At 40.1% G+C, this 20032-nt stretch overlaps 1 protein-coding gene across 3 annotated transcripts in view; it reads right to left on the bottom strand.

The window, feature by feature from the left end:
* The window catches only part of CASP8AP2 (caspase 8 associated protein 2), a 39197-nt gene extending 19419 nt beyond the window's left edge, over positions 1 to 19778 (bottom strand). For all 3 annotated transcript variants that reach the window (XM_067702561.1, XM_067702563.1, XM_067702560.1), the window contains exons 1-3: positions 19646 to 19778; positions 4089 to 4171; positions 1267 to 1335 (exon numbers count right to left, since the gene is read on the bottom strand). In XM_067702561.1, the coding sequence (XP_067558662.1) occupies positions 1267 to 1335; positions 4089 to 4143 (124 nt within the window). In that variant the 5' untranslated portion in view covers positions 4144 to 4171; positions 19646 to 19778. The remainder of the gene's footprint in view (positions 1 to 1266; positions 1336 to 4088; positions 4172 to 19645) is intronic.
* Positions 19779 to 20032: the final 254 nt, after the last annotated feature.

The following is a 20032-nucleotide window of genomic DNA, read 5'->3' as shown; positions in this document are numbered from 1 at the left end:
TTATGCTAAGTGAAATAAGTCAGAGAGAGAAAGACAAATACTACACAATATCACATGTGGAATCTAAAAAATCCAAATGCATAGAAACAGACACTAAAACGATAGTTACCAAGGGCTGGGGGTGGGGGTAAAGAGGAGATGTTGATCAAAGAGTACAAACTTCCAGCTATAAGACAAATAAATTCTGGGGATCTAATATCCAGCATAGTGATTACAGTTAATAAGACTATATTATATGATCAAAAGTTGCTAAGAGACTAGATCTTAAATAGATGGTAATCATGTGACGCTATGCAGGTATTAGCTAATGCTATGGTGGTAATCATTTTGCAATATTTAAGTGTATAAAATCAATATACTGTACATCTTAAACTTACTTAATGTTATATGTCAATTATAGCTCAATAAAGCTGGGGTAAAAAGAAAAATACATGTGTTAGGCTTTTTGATGTACTGTCTACCTCTACCCAAAGGGCTCTACAATTCCCCATCTCTTGCATTTCATCCAAATCTATACTGATTTCACAGATTAGAATTGGAAAACCAATTTACCTAAAACAAATCTGTCAACAAATCAGGTGTAAGGATCACATTTGTTCGAAGCTTTAGAAGATTTGATTACAGAAAGGTTTTCTCATTTGGATAGGTCATTAGACTCTCGGCATATCATACTCCTACTGATACATTTGAAAATATTTATAGTAACTACCCTTTTCAAAAGTTCTAATATCATGTAGCCTGTGACAGTATGTGTGGTAATATAGGTAGAAATCACCATCAGTTTCGTTTTCAATGGTACAAAATATTTTTGTACAAGGTCCAATTAAATCTGAGACCTAGGGGCTTCCCTGGTGGCGCAGTGGTTGAGAGTCCGCCTGCCGATGCAGGGGACACGGGTTCGTGCCCTGGTCCGGGAGGATCCCACATGCCGCGGAGCGGGCTGGGCCCGTGAGCCATGGCTGCTGAGCCTGCGCATCCGGAGCCTTGCTCCGCAACGGGAGAGGCCACAATAGTGAGAGGCCTGCGTACCGCAAAAAAAAAAAAAAAAAAAAAATCTGACACCTAGATGAAAAACAAACCTAAAGGCTAGTTTATTTTATTGATCAAGCTTTGGGCAAAAAAATAATTACCTGAGTATAATGATTTCAAAGAAAAGGCAGATTGTTGAGGAGCTATGAGTTACTCCAGGAATTGTTAACAACAAAATAACACTTCCAACAGACTGACCAAACAAAACGAAAGTATTTTATTATAGAATTTACATACCAGAAACAGCACTATCCAACCCAGCATATATGTCCAAAGAACCTTCATCATTATTTTTAAGAGGAGAAGCTGCAAAAAAAAAATCAAAGACTAGTTAAAACTGACTCTATGCACTTAGTGGAGTTTTTCTATTCTGACTCTGAAGGACCAGAAAAAGAAAGACTTTATTAGTCCAGTGTCAAAAAAGAAAGTTGTTTAGAAGCTTTTGTACATCCTTATAAACACACACATCTTAGTACACAGGTTTAGACTTAAAAACTCACTTTCAAAAACAAGCTAGTAGGGGCGGGTGTGGGGGTGGGGGTGGTGGGATGAACTGGGAGATTGGGATTAACATATATACACCAGTATTTATAAAATTGGTAACTAATAAGAACCTGCTGTATAAAAATATAAAATAAAATTCAAATATAAAAAAAGAAGAAAAAACCCCCACACTAGTAAGAAGGTTACAACTCCAATAATAGCAGAATAGTTTCTATCAGAACAATCTTCCTGCAAAAACTATAAACTCTAAACAAAATATTAAAAGCTATCTGCAGTCAACGCTCTACCACTAGACTCATTGTGGTGATTTTGCAATATATACAAACATGGAATTATTACATTGTACATCTGAAACTACTATAATGTTATATATAAATTGTACCTAAATTAAAAAAAGAAAAAAAAAGTAATCTGAAGAACTAAAGAGCAATCTAAAGCAGGCAAAAACTGGAGAGAAGAAGACACCTGAAAGAACAGCACTGCATGAATACCCTATCCCCCTTTAATTACAAGTTTTTGTGGAACGATAGGCTCTAGCTGGAGCCACACTTGGCAGTGAAAACTCAGATGGAAACTTCTAGTCCTGATAGCTTAAAGAAACAGAGAAAAAACTTTAGGGGTGATAACAGCAACCACAAAGAGGAAATCCGGAGTGCCACAGAGAGGACTCCTCAAATTGTACCCAAATCTGAATGACCCCCAAATTACACATGTAAAGGTTAGAACTCCCAAAAGTCCAGCTAAAGCTAAAGAAAGCTGAACAGAGATTTCAGCTGCTGTTCACCACAGGGAAGACAGAAGATTAAGTTCAGTCAAGATAAGTACCTGCTAAAATTAAAAACACCAGCACTTTTCAGAGGAATATAACAGAATCCAATGTCTCTATAACATTTACAATGTCCAGAATGCAATGCAAAATTACTCATTGGAAATCTTGGTAGAGAAATAAAAACAACTACAAGAACCAAATGAAAATTCTAAAACTGAAAGTACAATATCTAATGTAAAAATTTCAACACACAATACTATTGCACATTTAATAGACTACAGTATAGTGTAAACATAACTTGTAAATGAACCGGAAAACCAAAAAACTCACGCAACTCGCATTATTATGATATATGTTTTGTTATGGAACCAAACCCACAATGTCTCCGTGGTATCTTAACTGCATTTCATGCTTTGAAAACTTTCAATCTGCAAACATGGATACTTAATAAAATCCTGGAGGTTTTTTTTTCTTTAAAAAAAAAAAAAAATTTCAACAGAAGAGCCAGTAAGCTTGAAGATAGATCAATAAATTATTCAAATGGAAAAACAGAGAGAAAAAGATTAAAAAAAGAGAGAGAGAACAATCTTACTAACTTATAGTATATCAAAAGTTCTCACATACTATATATCCGGAGTCCCAGAAGAAAAGAGACAATGGGGAGGAAAATGATACTAGATCCTAGAAGGACAAAAATGGTAAATAACTGAGTAAATATAAAAGACTAATATTTCAACTTAATTGCTTTTAACTCCTCTTAATTTCTTTAAGATACATACAACAGTTTAAAATAAAAATTACAGCACTGTATCAAGGGTTCACGACATCTTTAACATAAAGGGATGGATGGAGGTTAAACACAACAATATGTACAAGATTATACAACTTACATAAAAAGATTCTTACATTTAAATAAGTAGACTGCAAAATGTTAAAGATGTATATTGCAATCCCTTCAGAAACCAATTGTAAAAAATAATGCAGAGGTGTAGCCAAAAAGCTAATATATAAATTAGAATCGAATTCTAAAATATATTCAAATAATATTTGAAAGAAGGCAAGAAAATCAGAGAGAACAAAAACTGATGAGACAAACTAAAAATTTAAAATGATAGAGGGACTTGCCTGGTGGCACAGTAGTTAAGAATCCGCCTGCTCATGCAGGGGACATGGGTTCAAGCCCTGGTCTGGGAAGATCCCACATGTCGCAGAGCAACTAAGCCCATGAGCCACAACTACTGAGCCTGCACTCTAGAGGCTATGAGCCACAACTACTGAGCCCGCGTACCACAACTACTGAAGTCCACACACCTAGAGCCCACGCTCTGCAACAAGAGAAGCCACCGCAGCGGGAAGCCTGAGCACTGCAACAAAGAGTAGCCCCCCCCGCCTCAACTAGAGGAAGCCCACATGCAGCAACAAAGACTGAACACAACCAAAAAATAATTAATTTGTAAAAATAAAATAAAATGATAGATCTAAATCCAATCACAATAATAAAGGACATTATTGGGTTAACTGGTAAAACTGGTATAAAGATGGTAGATTAAATAAAATTACAGTATTCTTGTTAAATTTACTGAAATTGATAATTATGCTGTTCTTATGTAAGAAAACCAACTTTTTCTTGTGACATACCCACTGAAGTATTTGGAGGTAAAGGACCATAATGTATACAACTTAGTATCAAATGGGTCAGGAAAAAATTGTGTGTGTGTGTGTGTGTGTTTAAAGAAAAAAGTAATAAATAAGTAAACTTAGAAAGACAATTAAAATGAGCTCTTACCAGAAAAGACATCAAATAAACTTGTTCCATCACCATTGTCATCATCTGCTGCCATGATCCTATTTCTTTTTGATAGTCGCCATCTAAAGTATTAAATATAAATATTCTCCACTGTTAAAATCAACCTCACAATTCAGAGACTAAACTTAGCTTTAAGTTAAAAGACAATTTTCAAATTTGGACACACTGACAATGTTCACTCTATTGTGATTTTTTTTTTAAATATCTAACATTTTCCAAAAGCTAAAACTAGAAAACAAAAATCTTAAACTTGCTGGTATGGTTAACCCATGCCACAAAGTAAATGATGTTAATTTTATAAAGTGGAACAAAATATAAATTAACTTGTATACTTAAATGAGCCAACTATCATAACAGTGCAACTATATGGCGAGTTCTGAGTCCTCTTAGCAAATCATCAAATCTGGTGGTGATCTTGGGGACTCTAGACACATGTGTTTTCACCAATAAAGGAGTAAGATGGGCAAAGAGCAAAGAGTTCGATACTATACTAGGTTGGTAAAGGTGTGGGAAAAGAGTGATGTATATACTCTAATACATCAAGTGTATACTGGTACAAGCTTTATGGAGGCAATATGGCAATAGCTATCAAGTTTCTAAATGCAAACACTCTTTGATCCAACAATTTCATATCTAGTAATTTGCTCTACAGATATACAAGCACATGATTACAAAAATGTGTATACCAGAATATTCAGTGTAGCACTGTTTGTAGCAGCAAGACTAGTAGCAATGTAAGAATCCAAAGCAGTAAAAAAAAAAAAAAAAAAATCTGACTTATCTGACATTCTCCATTCTGCCCGTAAAATACATGAATGTTGCCTATGGTCAAAGAACTATGGCCACTGTGGCTCCTTGGGGTCACTAAGGCTACCTGTGCCTGCACACTTCTGCTCCCACCAACTGAGATATTCACTTACCAACAACCAGGTGCATTTATTATCAAACCCAATTATGTTTATTTCCTTATTTTTCTAAGTAGTAGTATGATGAAAGATTACATTACCAAAGGGAGTTATTTTCCAGTGAAAACTAGGCTGAGCGTTCTGGAAAGACTAAAAGGCGAGTAGCAAGACACTTACAGTTGCTGCCAAATCAAGTAAGGGTGAGATAATCCAAAATACTGGAAAAGAAAATCTAGTCTGTACTCCGACTGACTCAGAAGTATCAAATTTCTTACTCTAATGAAGAAAGTGCTGGAAATCATAAGCAACGTCTTACGGGTGTGCAAGAAAGAAGTCAGAACTCTAACCATTGGATGTATACTCAAAGAAAAGGTCGTGGTTCTACCACAACAAATACAATTTATATAATTCCTTTAAATAAAATTAAGGTATATGTATATCTTTTTTTCTTCATTCCCCACATTCCCCATTTTTTCCAAATAGCTGAGCTGATTAATCAACTGTTATAATATAGCTTGTGCAATAACTACAAAAGGCACAAATGGCATGATCACATTTGGCAAATAACACAACTGACTCTTGGTAAAGCAAAACTCAACTGATGGAGCAGAAACTCATAGGCTTCCTGACGGTAATCAACTCCTAGCTGTGAAGTGTCACACGGAGAGGGGGCATCAGTCAATGGGTTTTTTACAAAATGGAGATCAATTAATCTAAAGATTTGGTTAAAAAGATGATTTGGTTGAACTGATCAAATAGATCAAAGCTTTCATTGCATACCATTTCACACAGTTTTAGTTTTTACTACTAAAAAAAGATTCTACTTGTCTTGGTAAATTAAAACTGGGAAATACAAAAGTTCTAACAAATCCTGGATCTTTTGTTCCTCATCTGTCTTAAATTTTCTCCAACTGTTCACGGGATCTTTGTCTCCAAACCTTAACTTCTAGGCCCCTATCACCAAATAAATAAATAAATATATATATATATATATATATATATATATATATAAAAATTACTTATAAATTTAAGAGAAAGTGACCATTTCTTAGTCACACCAGATGTAGCATTATGAGATCTTCAAAATTGTTTCTGAGAATAATATATATACATAGCAACATAAAGAAGTTGTCAAAAGAATATATGTGGTTTCTCACTATGTCCTATACATAAAGTTAAAGGAACTGTGGCAATTATGATGTCTCTTTATTCCATATCTACCCTGTGTGATGATGGAGGTAGGCCTTGCAAAGATTTCTCTTTTGCTAGCTGGTGCTACGTACAGCCCTGTCACTAGAGAGTGCTGGAGGGAGCCTGGAAAGGAAGCCAGTTTCTCCTCCTAGTTTCAGTGTGCCTGGCTAGCCAGGCTCCTGCGGGGCGAGCTTTCTCCAGCATTCAGTTCCAGCAGCAGACAGTTTCTCCAGCACTAGGTTCCTGCAAGGGCACAATTTTTCTGCATGCTTGCCTCCTATACGTAAGGCTGCTATTACAATGGGCTCCTGCAGGACACAGCTTTCTCCTGCTAGGCTCATGGAGAGGGCAGCTTCTCCAACTCTTGGATCCCACAGCACCTGACAGCCAGCAACATCCAGGAGCTTCCCCATGCACACAAAGGAAGGTCACTAGAAAGGCACTTAGCAACTTCTCTACCATCCAATTAGCCCTGGCCACACTCTTTCCAATGAGGGGGAGACAGCTCTTCTTCGGATGAGCTATCTCAGCCCTAAAGGTGGTGGCTGATCCTTATATCTGCTATTCCTACATTCCTTAGGGTTATCTTTAACTCTACTAACCAATTCCCAGTTATTCCAACCTCTGTTAATAATTCTTTATACTAAGCTTTCTCTTTTCAAATTACCATGTGGTTTTTGTCTCCTGATTGGACCTTGTCTGATACAGGTAAGCAGTCACAATAGAGGTTTTAACACACCCTTCTCTGCTAATAAAGCAGTTAAAGAGATTTAAAGATACAGCTCTCAACACAAAATTGACAGGTTTGATCTGATGATTTTTATTGATATATTACCTACAGTAAAAGAACTTATATTACTTTCAAGCATATTTATAAAAACTGACAATATATCATAATAGAGTTAGTTTCAACAAATTTCATAAAGTGCTTTTATCAATAAAATTTGAAATTAACAGTGCATTTTCAAATTTCTCAATTCCTTTGGAAATTTACAAACATAGGTCAAAGAACAAACATTAATGGAAACTGGGAAATACATAGAACTAAATAACAATGAATACACCACAAAACAAAATATTTGTGGGGTACAATCAAAATAGTACTTTTAGAGGAAAAGTTATAGCATTAAATAAATTTATAGGAAAAGAATACAAAATATTGAGGTCAACATCCAACTCAAGAAAAAGAACAAAGTAAACTGAAAGAAAGAAACACATAAAAAAGTGAAATTAATAAAAAGAAACTAACACTATAAAGATGAATAAAAATAAACACTGGCTGTTTGAAAAGACAAATCAAATAGGCATATGCCTGGCAAAACTAATAAAGAAAAAGAAAGAAGGCACAAACATTAGGAATAAAAAAGGAGTGACAGCTTCACATATAGCAGAGATTAAGTTATTAACAAAATATATTTGAAAGTTCAATGAAATGGATAGTTTTTTAGAAAAATGTAACTTGCCAAAACTGACTGAAGAAGAAACAGAAAATATGTACACATCTAGGAGGATTATTTGATACAGTAATTAATATACTCATAAAGAAACTACTAAACCCAGAAAGTTCTACAGGTGAATCCTATCATACCTTCAAAGAACAGATAAACCATAATCTATTCCAGACAACATATAGGAAAAAAAGAAGGCTGAGAGACAAATATGTTTATTAGGTTAGTATAGTCTAGACATCAAAACTGGGCAAAGACAGGGCAAAACAGGAAAATTACAAGACAGGAAAACTATAAGTCAATCTTCCTTATGAACATAGAAATAGCCTTTAAAAAAATTAGCCAGCTGCAGCCAGCAAGACATTAAACAAAGAACAAAAACAAAAATACACTACTGACAAGTAAGATTTATCTCCAAAAATGCTAGGATAGTATAGCATTAAAAACTCAATTCATACAAGCACTGTCTTCTAGTTGATAAAGTTGCTTCCCAGCAGGGTATGAGTTGTTAGTTCTGATACTGTTATATGTGTATATTGGAATTGAACAATTTAAATAGATGGGTGGTAGATGGTGGGAGCCAGGTTTCTTGCTACTGAAGTGGAAGGTTACAGAAAAGCAAGAGAACACACTAAAAATGATCCCTGTGGTAATGGATTATAGTTGAAGACATCAGTAAGAACTCACATTTAACTTAACATAGATACAGATGATTATATACAGAAATATTTTCAGGTATATGTATATACATCAGTTAGTAGACACATATGTACTATTTCTTTGCTCCACCAGCAAAGTAGCAATAAGCACAAGGAGTATCCATATCTTGGCTTCTAATACTATTCTCCATTAAGATGGACCAGGGCTTCTTGAAGAAATGGCTGATTCTAAGACAAGGGCAGAAAATGCACAAGATGAACATGGAGCATCTTACAGTGCAAGAAAGTAAGGAAGTGTCAAAAAAAAAAAAAAAAAGAAACTAACAGAGGTATGTCAAAGAGGCACTGGAACCAATTGAAAGAGTTTTCAATAGCCAAAGCTGGAACAATTTGAGCAACAAATTAAAGTAGTACTGGATTATAACCCAAAGCATAAAATAAACATACATGGTCCACACTGATATAAGTAAATTAGTAAATGGAGAAGAAACAGATCTTCCATGCAGAATTCCAAATAAATTATGTTGATACTCCACTCTAAAGCAGGCAGGGCCTAATTTCCCACTCCTTAAATGAGGGCTCTGCACTGTGACTTATTTCCAGAGTAGAGTATGGAATTGGGTGGGGGGCTAACTTTATGGTGAAGAAACCTGATAAACATTACTTCAGTCAAAGGATCAAGCCAACATCAACAGTCATAAATCATGCTGATAATATGTACTCTTGATATATGATGAAAATGGCATTTTACCTTTGATCTTCCCAAAACCCATAACCTCAGTCTAATGATGAGATAAACATCAAATTCTAATTAGAGGATTATCCTACAATAAACCTGTCTAGTACTCCTCAAAACTGCTAAGGACACCAAAAACAAGGAATGAGAGAAAATGCCACAGTCGAGAAGAGCCCAAGAAGACATGACAACTAAATGTAATATGGTGTCCTGAAACAAAAAAAGGACAGATATTGGGTAAAAATAAAGGAAATCTGAATAAACTATGGACTTCAATTAATAATAATGTATCGGGGCTTCCCTGGTGGTGCAGTGGTTGAGAGTCCGCCTGCCGATGCAGGGGACACGGGTTCGTGCCCCGGTCCGGGAAGATCCCACATGCCGCGGAGCGGACCTCCAGGGACATCCCTTGAAAACCTTTTCTTCTTAAAGGGTCAGGAAGTAGGCATTTTATGCTTGTAGACCATCTGGTCTGTCACAAGGACTTACTTAACTGCTGCTGTAGCTCCAAAACAACCACAGACAACTCGTAAATGAATAGAGGCAGCTGTGTTCCAATAAAACTTTATTTACAAGAACAGGCAGCCTACCTCTGCTCTAAATAAATGACAAAATATGTCTCAATCATTTTTAGGAAAACTCAACATCAAGGTTGGCAATTCTCCCTAACTTTATCTATAAACTCAATGCAATCCCAAACTTAACAAGCTGACCATAAAATTCAAATTGAAGTGCAAAGGGCCTAGGAGAGTCAGGACATATTTTATTTTGATGGGGAGAGAGTAAATTTTTTATTGAAGCATAACATAAAAATAGAAAAAAGCCCAAATCATAAGTAGACAGTCCTATATTTTTCACATACTGAACACATCCATGGAATTACCACTCAGATCAAGAAACAGACCATTACCAGCACCCTAGAAGTACTCCTTGGGCCCCCTTAAAGCCACTATCCCCTCCAAAATGTTGGCAAAAATGTGTGGAGAATAAAAGCATACACATTGCCGAGGACTTGCTTGGTAGGAGGGGAAGGACTTGCATGTCAATGGAGGAGAGGGAGGTATCTGTGAAGATCTCTGTAGATTCCAAATGAGAATATTAACCTTGGAGGAAAGGCAGACATGGAGAACTGTAAGTAAAACAGCCTAGTTGAAACAGACCTCAGAACAGGATTGGGAGACAAAACTAAAATTTCATTGGTGTCAAACAGAAGATACTAAATGTCAAACCAACGTATCTGGTCTTGAACTTCCAGAAGATAAGAGCACTGAAGGTTTGTGAGTTAGTACACTGATATAAAGAAAGGAAAGAGGAAGACTAACTTGTGGAATGAACTGGAAAGACAAAAGTGTAGGAAAAGAAACTGGGAGGGAGGCTACTATAAAGGTCCACATGATAAGACTTAACCCAAGACGGAGATAGTCAGAACGAAAAGAGTGATTACATGAGGCATAATAATGGAAGAAAGTAAATTACGTTAAGTGCCTGGATATGGAAAATATAAACTATCATCTCCTGCCTCAATTCACTCTCAAGCTAAAAGCTGCCATTATCTTTGACTCTTTCTTAGCACCACACTCACTTTCAAGCAGTCATAAATTCTTAGTGATCTTTAAATCTCTCAAATTAGTGTCTCCTTTGCACTGTCACTGTTCCAGTTTCAGATACAATTATTTCTCACTTAAATTATTATAAAAGTCTCCTAGCTAGTTTCTACACTACCAATATCTTTTTCCTCTTACCATTTTCCACACTGAGGCCAAAATTAACCCTGTTTATGTCTAGCCTGTGTTTCTCTCCCAGGTCAGAAACCTTCAACAGCTACCCCCAAATAAAATTATCAAGTTGAGCTTCCCTAGTGCAGAACCCAAGGCCTTTCTAGAAATGTCTATCAGTGCTTTTCTATTTCTGTTTCTCTCACACACTCCAGCCACAGCCACCACAGCACGTTTCTGTAATGCAAGTTAGCACATACATTATTGAGAAATAGAGAAATGATGTCAGTATAACCCAGAAATTATGTTGGTTCAGATGGAGTTCTTTCCCAGGATGTTAAAGTTTTGCACCATTAATGAACAGCAGCTAAACACAGCAAGCAAGAAGGAATCTAGTCCTGTACCTGCCACCCTTACCCTAGATACCCATCACTCCCCTTTCTTCCTCTAGTCTCAGTACAGCCGCAGGCTCTGTCTTGCATGGGCTTAAGCTTGGTTTCCCTCAATCTTTGTGGGAGGCAGGATGGGGGACAAAGCCAAACACAAGGCAATGAGCCAGAGCCATTCAGTCCACCGTCACAAGATTTCACATGAAGCCTGCATCTGCCTCTGTACCCACAACCTCTGATGTTTATGTCCCTCTGCTTGTTGCCGCAATCCTTCCTTATTCCTCCTTCCATCAAGCTATCTTCATCCTTATTTTTTCTTGACGAAAAGACCTATATTTACTGAGATACTTATTTACTAGGAATTTAACATGTCTTTTAACTGTGCCGATATTTTAATTACAATTGATATTGTTCCTGTTGCTGCTCCAGTAATATGAGTAGATAGGCTTTGAGTATTCTGCTCCTATTTTTCCCATAAACCCTGTCTTAGTGAGTGATTTTGCAGAAGTAAAGGTTTTTCAAGAATACATATAACATTAGAGCAGAAATATCTGTACTTGCAGTTGCTGAAATATGCCATGTACTTCAGCTCCACAATATCTTGCTCGTTCTGTTTCCTCACCTGGACTGCTCATTCCCTTCCCAAGCCCAGCTACCACACAAAAAATAAATAAATTAGGGACTTCCCTGGTGGCGCAGTGGTTGAGAGTCCACCTGCCAATGCAGGGGACATGGGTTTGAGTCCTGGTCCGGGAAGATCCCACATGCTGCGGAGCAACTAAGCCCGTGCACCACAACTACTGAGCCTGCGCTCTAGAGCCTGCGTGCCACAACTACTGAGCCCGCGAGCCACAACTACTGAAGCTCGCACGCCTAGAGCCTGTGCTCCGCAACAAGAGAAGCCAATGCAATGAGAAGCCCACGCACCGCAACTTAAGAGTAGCCCCCGCTCACCTCAAGTAGAGAAAGCCCACACGTAGCGACGAAGACCCAATGCAGCCAAAAAAAAAAAAACCTTTTTAGAGGCATAGTTAATTCCCAATCCCTTATTCTATCAACATGCTGAACATGTCATTATTGCATTTACCAATCTCTACTGGAATCATTTGCCTTCTAAAGTGTTCCTTAAACTTTAACATGCAACAGAAAATCCTGGAGAAGTTTCGTAAGGCACAGCATTGAGATCACAATGCTTGTGATGCCTCCAGGGACTGCAGGCAGGGTCTGGCCCCTGCAAACTCCTCTCCCTGACTCTTCCTCTAGTGCCTCTTTCAGGTGCTCACATGCACATTGTTCCTTCCTGTCTCAGGAAATTTGCAGATGCTGTTCCTTCTACCTAAAAAAGCTCTTCACCTCCATCACCTAGTTCTCTCCCCTAAATCAGCTAGACTTCAGCTCAGTTGTCACTTCTTCCAGGAGATCCTCCGTGTCTCCCGTCTCCCTCTCTTCACCAGCCTGATGGGGCCATGGTAGGCCTATCCCAGGATCCCCAAGGACCTTGTAGGTTATGTTAAGGCATTTCCTCTTCTATCTAGAAGAGAACAGGGAGCCACCAAAGTGTTGCCAGCCAGGAAAGACAGGATCAAATATGCTGGTAGGTCTGGGGCTAGAGAATTATGAACAGCAGCAGGCAGCTTACTTGGGACACAGATGACTTTTGCTCAACAAACACTGGCCTCATCCTACCTCCCCAGGGGATCTCCAGTAATTCCCTATGGTAGTGTTTTCCAGAATGGGGCATGACTATCACTGGGGGCTCTAGGGATAATTTTAGTGGCATATAACCAAATATTTTTCAAAGATGAACATATTTATTTCAATGGGGATTCAAAAATAAAACTTGCATTCTAAACCCATGATTTCATGGCTGTTATTGCTTAGGACAAACTTCATGTGGTTGATACTCAACTGACTAACTAAAGCTTGGGGCCTCTTGCTCAAGTCAAACTTGCCAAGTACCCTGAAAAATCCCTCCACTTCTTTCTCTATACAACTCTCCTGTCTGAAATGTCCTTCCAACCCCCTGCTTTGGAAATTCTACATACCCTTCAAAGTCTCAGTTGAATCCCCGCTCAGGAAAGTGGCCTTCAATTAGGGTAGGAGATTGGCAGAGTGGTTAAAAACTAAGGCTTACCAAATGTAAATTTTGGACTTTGGGTGATAATCAGGTATCAATGTACCAATGATTGTGTATCAATGGTGTACAATGTTCACTAATTGTAACAAATGCAACACTCTGTTGTTAGATGTTGATAGAGGGAGGAAGTTGTGTGTTGGCGCAGGAAGCATATGCAAACACTCTGCATTTTTGCTCAATTTTGCTGTGAACTTAAAAATGCTCTAAAAAAATAAAGTCTATTAAAAAAAAAAGAAAAGAAAAACCTGGGGAACTTAAAACACAAGATTTGACAGGCCCGTTTCCAAAGTTTCTGATTCAGTAGGTCTGAGATGAGGCTTGAGAACTGAATTTCTAAAAAGTTCGCAGGTAATGCTGCTGGGGATCACACTCTGAGAACTATTATTTTAGACCAGTGCTGCCCAACAGAGCTTTCTATGATGATAAAAAATGTTCTATATCTGAGCTGTCCAGTATGGTAGCTACTAGCCACATGTAGCTATTGAGTACATGAAATATGCACAGTGTGAATGACCATTAGTTTCCTATTGCTGCTCTACCAAACTTCATGGCTTAACACAAATTTATGACCTTACAGTTCTGGAGGTCAGAAGTCTCACTGGTCTAAAAATCAAGGTTCAGGAGGGCTGCATTCCTTCTGGAGGCTGTAGGGGAGAAACTGTTCTTTGCTCTTTCCAGCTTCTAGAAGCTGCTTATGTTCCTTTGCTGGTGGCTCCTTCTTCCACCTTCAAAGCCAATAGTGTGACATCTCACCTCTTGACCTCTGCTTCCACGGTCAGACTTGCTCCCCTCTCCACCTTCCTCATGCTTCCGTCATCACATGGCCTTTCCTGTCACTTACTCCCCTGCTTCCCTCTTAAGGACCCTTATGATAATACTGGCCAACTGGATAATCCAGGATACTCTACCCATTTCAAAATCCTAATCACATCTGCAAAGTTTCTTTTTTTTGGAGGGGGGCCCACATCACGTGACTTGCGGGATCCCAGTTCCCCAACCAGGGATTGAACCCATGCCCCCTGCAGTGGAAGCAGAGTCCTAACCACTGGACCTCCAAGGAATTCCCTCCAAAGTTTCTTTTGCCACGTAAAGCAACATATTCATAGGTTCCTGGGATTAGAACATGGACATATTGGGGAATCCATTATTTGGCCTAACACACTAAGGATGATGTTTATAAATTTTATTTATTTATTTGGCTGTGTTGGGTCTTCATTTCTGTGCGAGGGCTTTCTCTAGTTGCAGCGAGTGGGGGCCACTCTTCATCGCGGTGCGCGGGCCTCTCACTGTCACGGCCTCGCCTGTTGCGGAGCACAGCCTCCAGATGCGGAGGCTCAGTAGCTGTGGCTCACGGGTCCAGTTGCTCCGCGACATGTGGGATCTTCCCAGACCAGGGCTCGAACCCATGTCCCCTGCACTGGAAGGCAGATTCTCAACCACTGCGCCACCAGGGAAGCCCCGAGTTGGATGTTTAAACTGTAATTAATTTTAATTAATTTAAAGTTAAGGGACTTCCCTGATGGTCCAGCAGTTAAGACTCCACGCTCCCAATGCAGGGGGCCTGGGTTTGATCCCTGGTCAGGGAACTAGATCCCACATGCCGCAACTAAAGATCCCGCACGCTGCAAATAAGATCCCATGTGCCGCAACTAAGACCAAGCGCAGCCAAAAAAAAAAAAAAAGGATGATTAAAAAAAAATGTTAAGTTACAGAGGGAATTCCCTCTTTAACTTTATTACAATTTAATTACAATTGTGGTTATTACAATTTAATAACACATAACTAGCTCTAAATGCTATTGGGCCCTTGTAAAAAGGTAAGGTGTCTGAATACTTTCCTAAGGTGACAAGCTCCTAGACGTCACTACTTTATTTTCTACCACTGCAAAGCAGTTTGGATTAAACATTTGATGGGCAAACACAAGGAGGTCAGGATAGAGAGCAAGAACTGCCACAAAAAGTAGCGGTACCAGATCAGATTTATAGACTCCTCTGCTGCCCCTCAGTGCTTGAAAATTAGGATGTGTTTGTACTAAAAAACAAGCAACAGTCAGCAATAAGATGCTAAAGTTAATAAACACATTCCTGTAAGTCCAAGCTCACCAAGTCCAAAACCAAAAAAGATCACCTGTCAACATTTGTCACCTCCTGACACTGCTACTTCTTTAAGTAGCGTCCCTACTGATGCTACCCTACAACGCTTCTCCCACTTTTCCTCATTCTTGCTATCGAAATTTGTTTCAGACCCCCCACTATAGCTATCTAGCTATCTCCCCTCTCCAAACACATGTTACACACAACAGTTCGGTTAGTTCTTCCAAAGCAATCCTGCTCCTCTCACTTCCTGCTCAAAAACTTTGTATTACTTCCCAATGTCTACTGAATAAAGTCAAGAAAGGCACCTACCTTTCTAGCCCTATCACTCACTATCTCAAGGTTTCCAAAACCCCACGGTTCAGTGAAACTGGGTTTGTGTTCGCAAACACACTTCCTGACACCATCTCCCTGCATCTATCTAAGAGTCCACAAGCAAGCCTGGGTTTCAATACCCAGAGGTTAGAATGTGAGAATTGAGATTGTAGAAAAGTCCAGTGATATAATTACGATACTTGGACTTCATCCACTACGGAATGAGGGAACCACTGAAGGCTTTTAAAGCAGAGAAATATCATGATCAAATCTGCTTTTCAGACGTTCAACTCTAGCAAGAAGAGTATAGAAAATATTAGTGGCAAGGGAGATAGAAAATGCTATTAAAACATGCAGGAGAGGGGTTTGCCTGGTGCGGCAGTAGTTGAGAATTCGCCTGCCAATGCAGGGGACATGGGTACGAGCCCTGGTCCGGGAAGATCTCACATGCCGCAGAGCAACTAAGCCTGTGCGCCACAACTATTGAGCCTGTGCTCTAGAGCCCGCGAGCCACAGCTACTGAAGCCTGCACGCCTAGAGTCTGTGCTCCACAACAAGAGAAGCCACAGCAATGAGAAGCCCACGCACCGCAACTTAAGAGTAGCCCCCACTCCCCAAGGGCTTCCCTGGTGGCGCAGTGGTTGAGAGTCCGCCTGCCAATGCAGGGGACATGGGTTCGTGCCCCGGTCCGGGAGGATCCCACATGCCGCGGAGCGGCTGCGCCTGTGAGCCGTGGCCGCTGAGCCTGCGCGTCCGGAGTCTGTACTCCGCAACGGGAGAGGCCACAACAGTGAGAGGCCTGCATACCGGAAAAAAAAAAAAGAGTAGCCCCCGCTTGCCGCAACTAGAGAAAGCCTGCGCGTAGCAACGAAGACCCAACACAGCCAAAAAAAAAAATGCAGGAGACAATGAGGGATGACTAAGTTATTAGTGGAAATAAAGACTAGGACCAGACTTGAAAGATTTCTGTAGCAGAATCAAAAAGATTTTAAGGGAATGGGTATTCAAATATCCAATCTTGCCTGTTTCAAAATCACAGCCTGAGCTGTCTTTTCAAAATGCAAATCTGATCATGTTTCCTCCTCTGCTTAAAACCCTTCAGTGCTTCCAGCTGATCTTACGTTAAAAAACAAATTTTGTCACAAGTCTTCTTACCAAGCCCTGAGTGACCCGGCCTCTCCCCACTCCTCTAGGGTTAGTCTGTGGCATTCTCCCCCATTCTCTGCCCTGATCATATTGGCCTTCCTTCAGCTCCTAGAACACAGTTTGCCCCTCCCACCACAGCGCCTCTGCAGGGAGTGTTTTTTCCTCACTGTTCTCCTTCACTCAACTCATCTATGTGTGTTACTGTGGCTTAAGTAATGTTTGAGCCTTCCCTGGCTACCCTTTCTCTCCACTAGGTCAGGTCCTCTGTTAAATATTCTTCTACCACTTTGTCCTTTCTCTACATGGCCTCTTTTCAGTTTATGATTACATTTTTTTGTGGGATTCCTAGAGAAATATCCACCTCACCCGCTAGGCTATAAGCTCCACTAAGAACAGGCCTGGCTCTGTTCTGTTCACCATTGTACCCCCACCTCTCAGCACAGAGCCTGACAAGTTGGTAGGTAATAAAAAAAATATTTGCTGAATTAATCAAAATCCCAATTTGTTACAGACAACTCTGCAGTTCCTAGCTTTAATAACAAGGTAGTCATGCTTTTAACTGAAATGGAGAACCAAAGAAGCCATGTTGAATTATCTATCGAACATCCAGCAGAAAATGTCTAAATAGACAATTGGAAAATGGAGTATATAGCACAGAAGACAAGACATAATTGCTACTATTTGCAATAGCCAAGACATGGAAGCAACCTAAAAGTCCATCGAGAGATGAATGGATAAAAAAGATGTGGTACATATATACAATGGAATACTACTCAGCCCATAAAAAAGAATGAAATATTGCCATCTGCAGCAACATGGATGGACCCGGAGATTGTCATACTGAGTGAAATCAGAAAGAGAAAGCCAAATACCATATCCTAGCACTTATACGTGGAATCTAAAATATGATGCAAATGAACTTATTTACGAAATAGAAACAGACTCTCAGACATAGAAAACAAATCTATGGTTATCAAAGGGGAAAGGGGATGGGGAAGGGATAAATTAGGAGTTCGGGATTAGCAGATACACACTACTATATATAAAATAAACAACAAGGTCCTGTAGCACAGGGAATTATATTCGATATCCTATAATAAAGCATAATGGAAAATAATATGAAAAAGAATATATATATACATATACATAAATATATAACTAAATCATTTTGCTGTACACCAGAAACTAGCACAACATTGTAAATCAACTATACTTCACCAATTAAAAAAAAAAGACATAATTGCTGTAGCTGGGATTACTCTTGAAATTATAAAGGCCAGTGATTCTCTTGAAAAGGAAAAGAGGAAGGAGAGGAGGAAAACTTATGTATCAGAATCTCTTGCAAAGAACGATTTTTCACACTTGCTCTCACTTTTCCTCAAATGAGGATCTCAATATACACTGAGAGTTGCTTGTGATAGGAGAGTTGCACCTAAGTGAAGAGGCAAAATTTTCAAAGTTGAGAACCAAGAAAAGAGTTGCAAGCTCACTCATAATCTTTTGAGGAACAATCCCAATGGATTCAGATGTGAAGTCGAAGCAGATGAGAAGGATCACCGAGACTTTTGTGAAAGGACAACGTCTTTAAGAGACAGTTTCCTTTAAGAAAAAAATCGAGGGAATGAAATAAACATTTGTAGTGAAAAACAAAAATGTGTAGAGAAAGAGTCAGGGGAGAGGGGAGTGTATTTTTAGGCTCCTGGGAAACATTTAATACAGCGAGAACCCTAAAAAGATGTTAAGGGGAAAAGAATAACAAACGCCACATATACTGTACACTATGTGCCAAACACTGTCCTAAATGCTCTAAATACATTATCAATTTACTTTAAATACTCCCAAAAGTTCTATGGGGTACAGACTATTCTTTTTCCCAATTTACAGATGAGGAAACAGGTAAGAGAAACTTGCCCCAAGGTCAAACAGCTGGTAAAAAGCATATCTGGGCTTAGATCCCAGCTGTCTCTAAAGCCAGATGACAAAATCAAGAATATTCATTAGACAGAAGAGTATAACAAATTTTTTAACGGGCGAGCTCTTGTAAAATGGCAAGAAACGCCAGGAGATAACTGGAGTATGGGGATTCTGGCCCTGAAGGCCTCTGTCCGCCTCCAATCAAAGGAGCCCTGAGTGAGATGGGGGAGCCCTGAGTGAGATGGGGGAGGGGCCCCGAAGAGAGGCAAGGTTTGGAACTGGAGCTGTGGTGAACGGTAAAGACCAGAGAAGAATCAGAATCAATGCCAACTTGATGCCTGAAGCGCAAATCCTGAGATTCTACGAATTACACATTCACATCTGATTTAGGGCCTACTATGTGTTAGGCATGACTCTCTTCGCTGTAGAGATTAAGATAAACAACTTCTCTGGGCGTAATAGGAGAGGAAACAACCAACATCAACGATCACCAGACACAGGAAAAACCCATTCCTCCAGAAAACCCCATCCGAAAGGTTTAAGAGTACATTCCAAGGGAAGATTGGTTTTGGGGGGGAGGGGCAGGAAGAGCGGTCGAAAGGACACTTCCTACCTGCCCTCACCCTCGTCCCCGCCCGCGCCCGGATACTCTCGAGGGACCACAGAGGGATTGGGGGTGAAAGCCCAGAAGCTGCATCCGAGGGCGGCGGGAACGCGGCTTCCTGGGAGCCCCGGACATCAGACGCGCCATCCCCCCGCCACAGACTCCGCCGCTGCCTTCAACTCCCTGGCTCCCCGGACGCCGCCGGCCTCCGCTCAGAGTACTACCGCGCAGTGCAACCTCTTCCCCAGCAGCCCCGCGCAGACCAGAACCCCACAGCAACTTACCCGCCCCGCCTGGCCCAAGGCAACCTGGGGTCCTTTCTGGACACCGAGGTCTCGCTGGAGTCTCCACCAATGCCAGAGCGCTATCAGCACGTGGAGGCGGGACTGAGCGCCCACGGCCAATCAAGTCAGACGCAAAGCACGTCCCCGGCGCACATTCCTAGTTCCCGCCTTTGGGAGGGATTAAAAAAACACGGTTGGCGCCAAACTCCCGTAGTCTTCTAGGGGCTTCAGGAAAAGGGGCGGGGTCTGAGCTGACGGGGAAGGAGGGGCGCGGCTCCGCTACCGCAGGGGCAGAACGTTGGCCGATGTAGGGGCGGTGTCTGGGAGAAGATCTTTAATGAAAGGGAAAGTAACATCTGAGAAGGCCCTGTCATTTATTTAGTTATT

The sequence above is a fragment of the Pseudorca crassidens genome, chromosome 13, assembly GCF_039906515.1.
Source record: "Pseudorca crassidens isolate mPseCra1 chromosome 13, mPseCra1.hap1, whole genome shotgun sequence".
Taxonomy (NCBI): domain Eukaryota; kingdom Metazoa; phylum Chordata; class Mammalia; order Artiodactyla; family Delphinidae; genus Pseudorca; species Pseudorca crassidens.
Note: the sequence above shows the minus strand (reverse complement) of the source record. Positions and strands in the feature narration are given on the sequence as shown.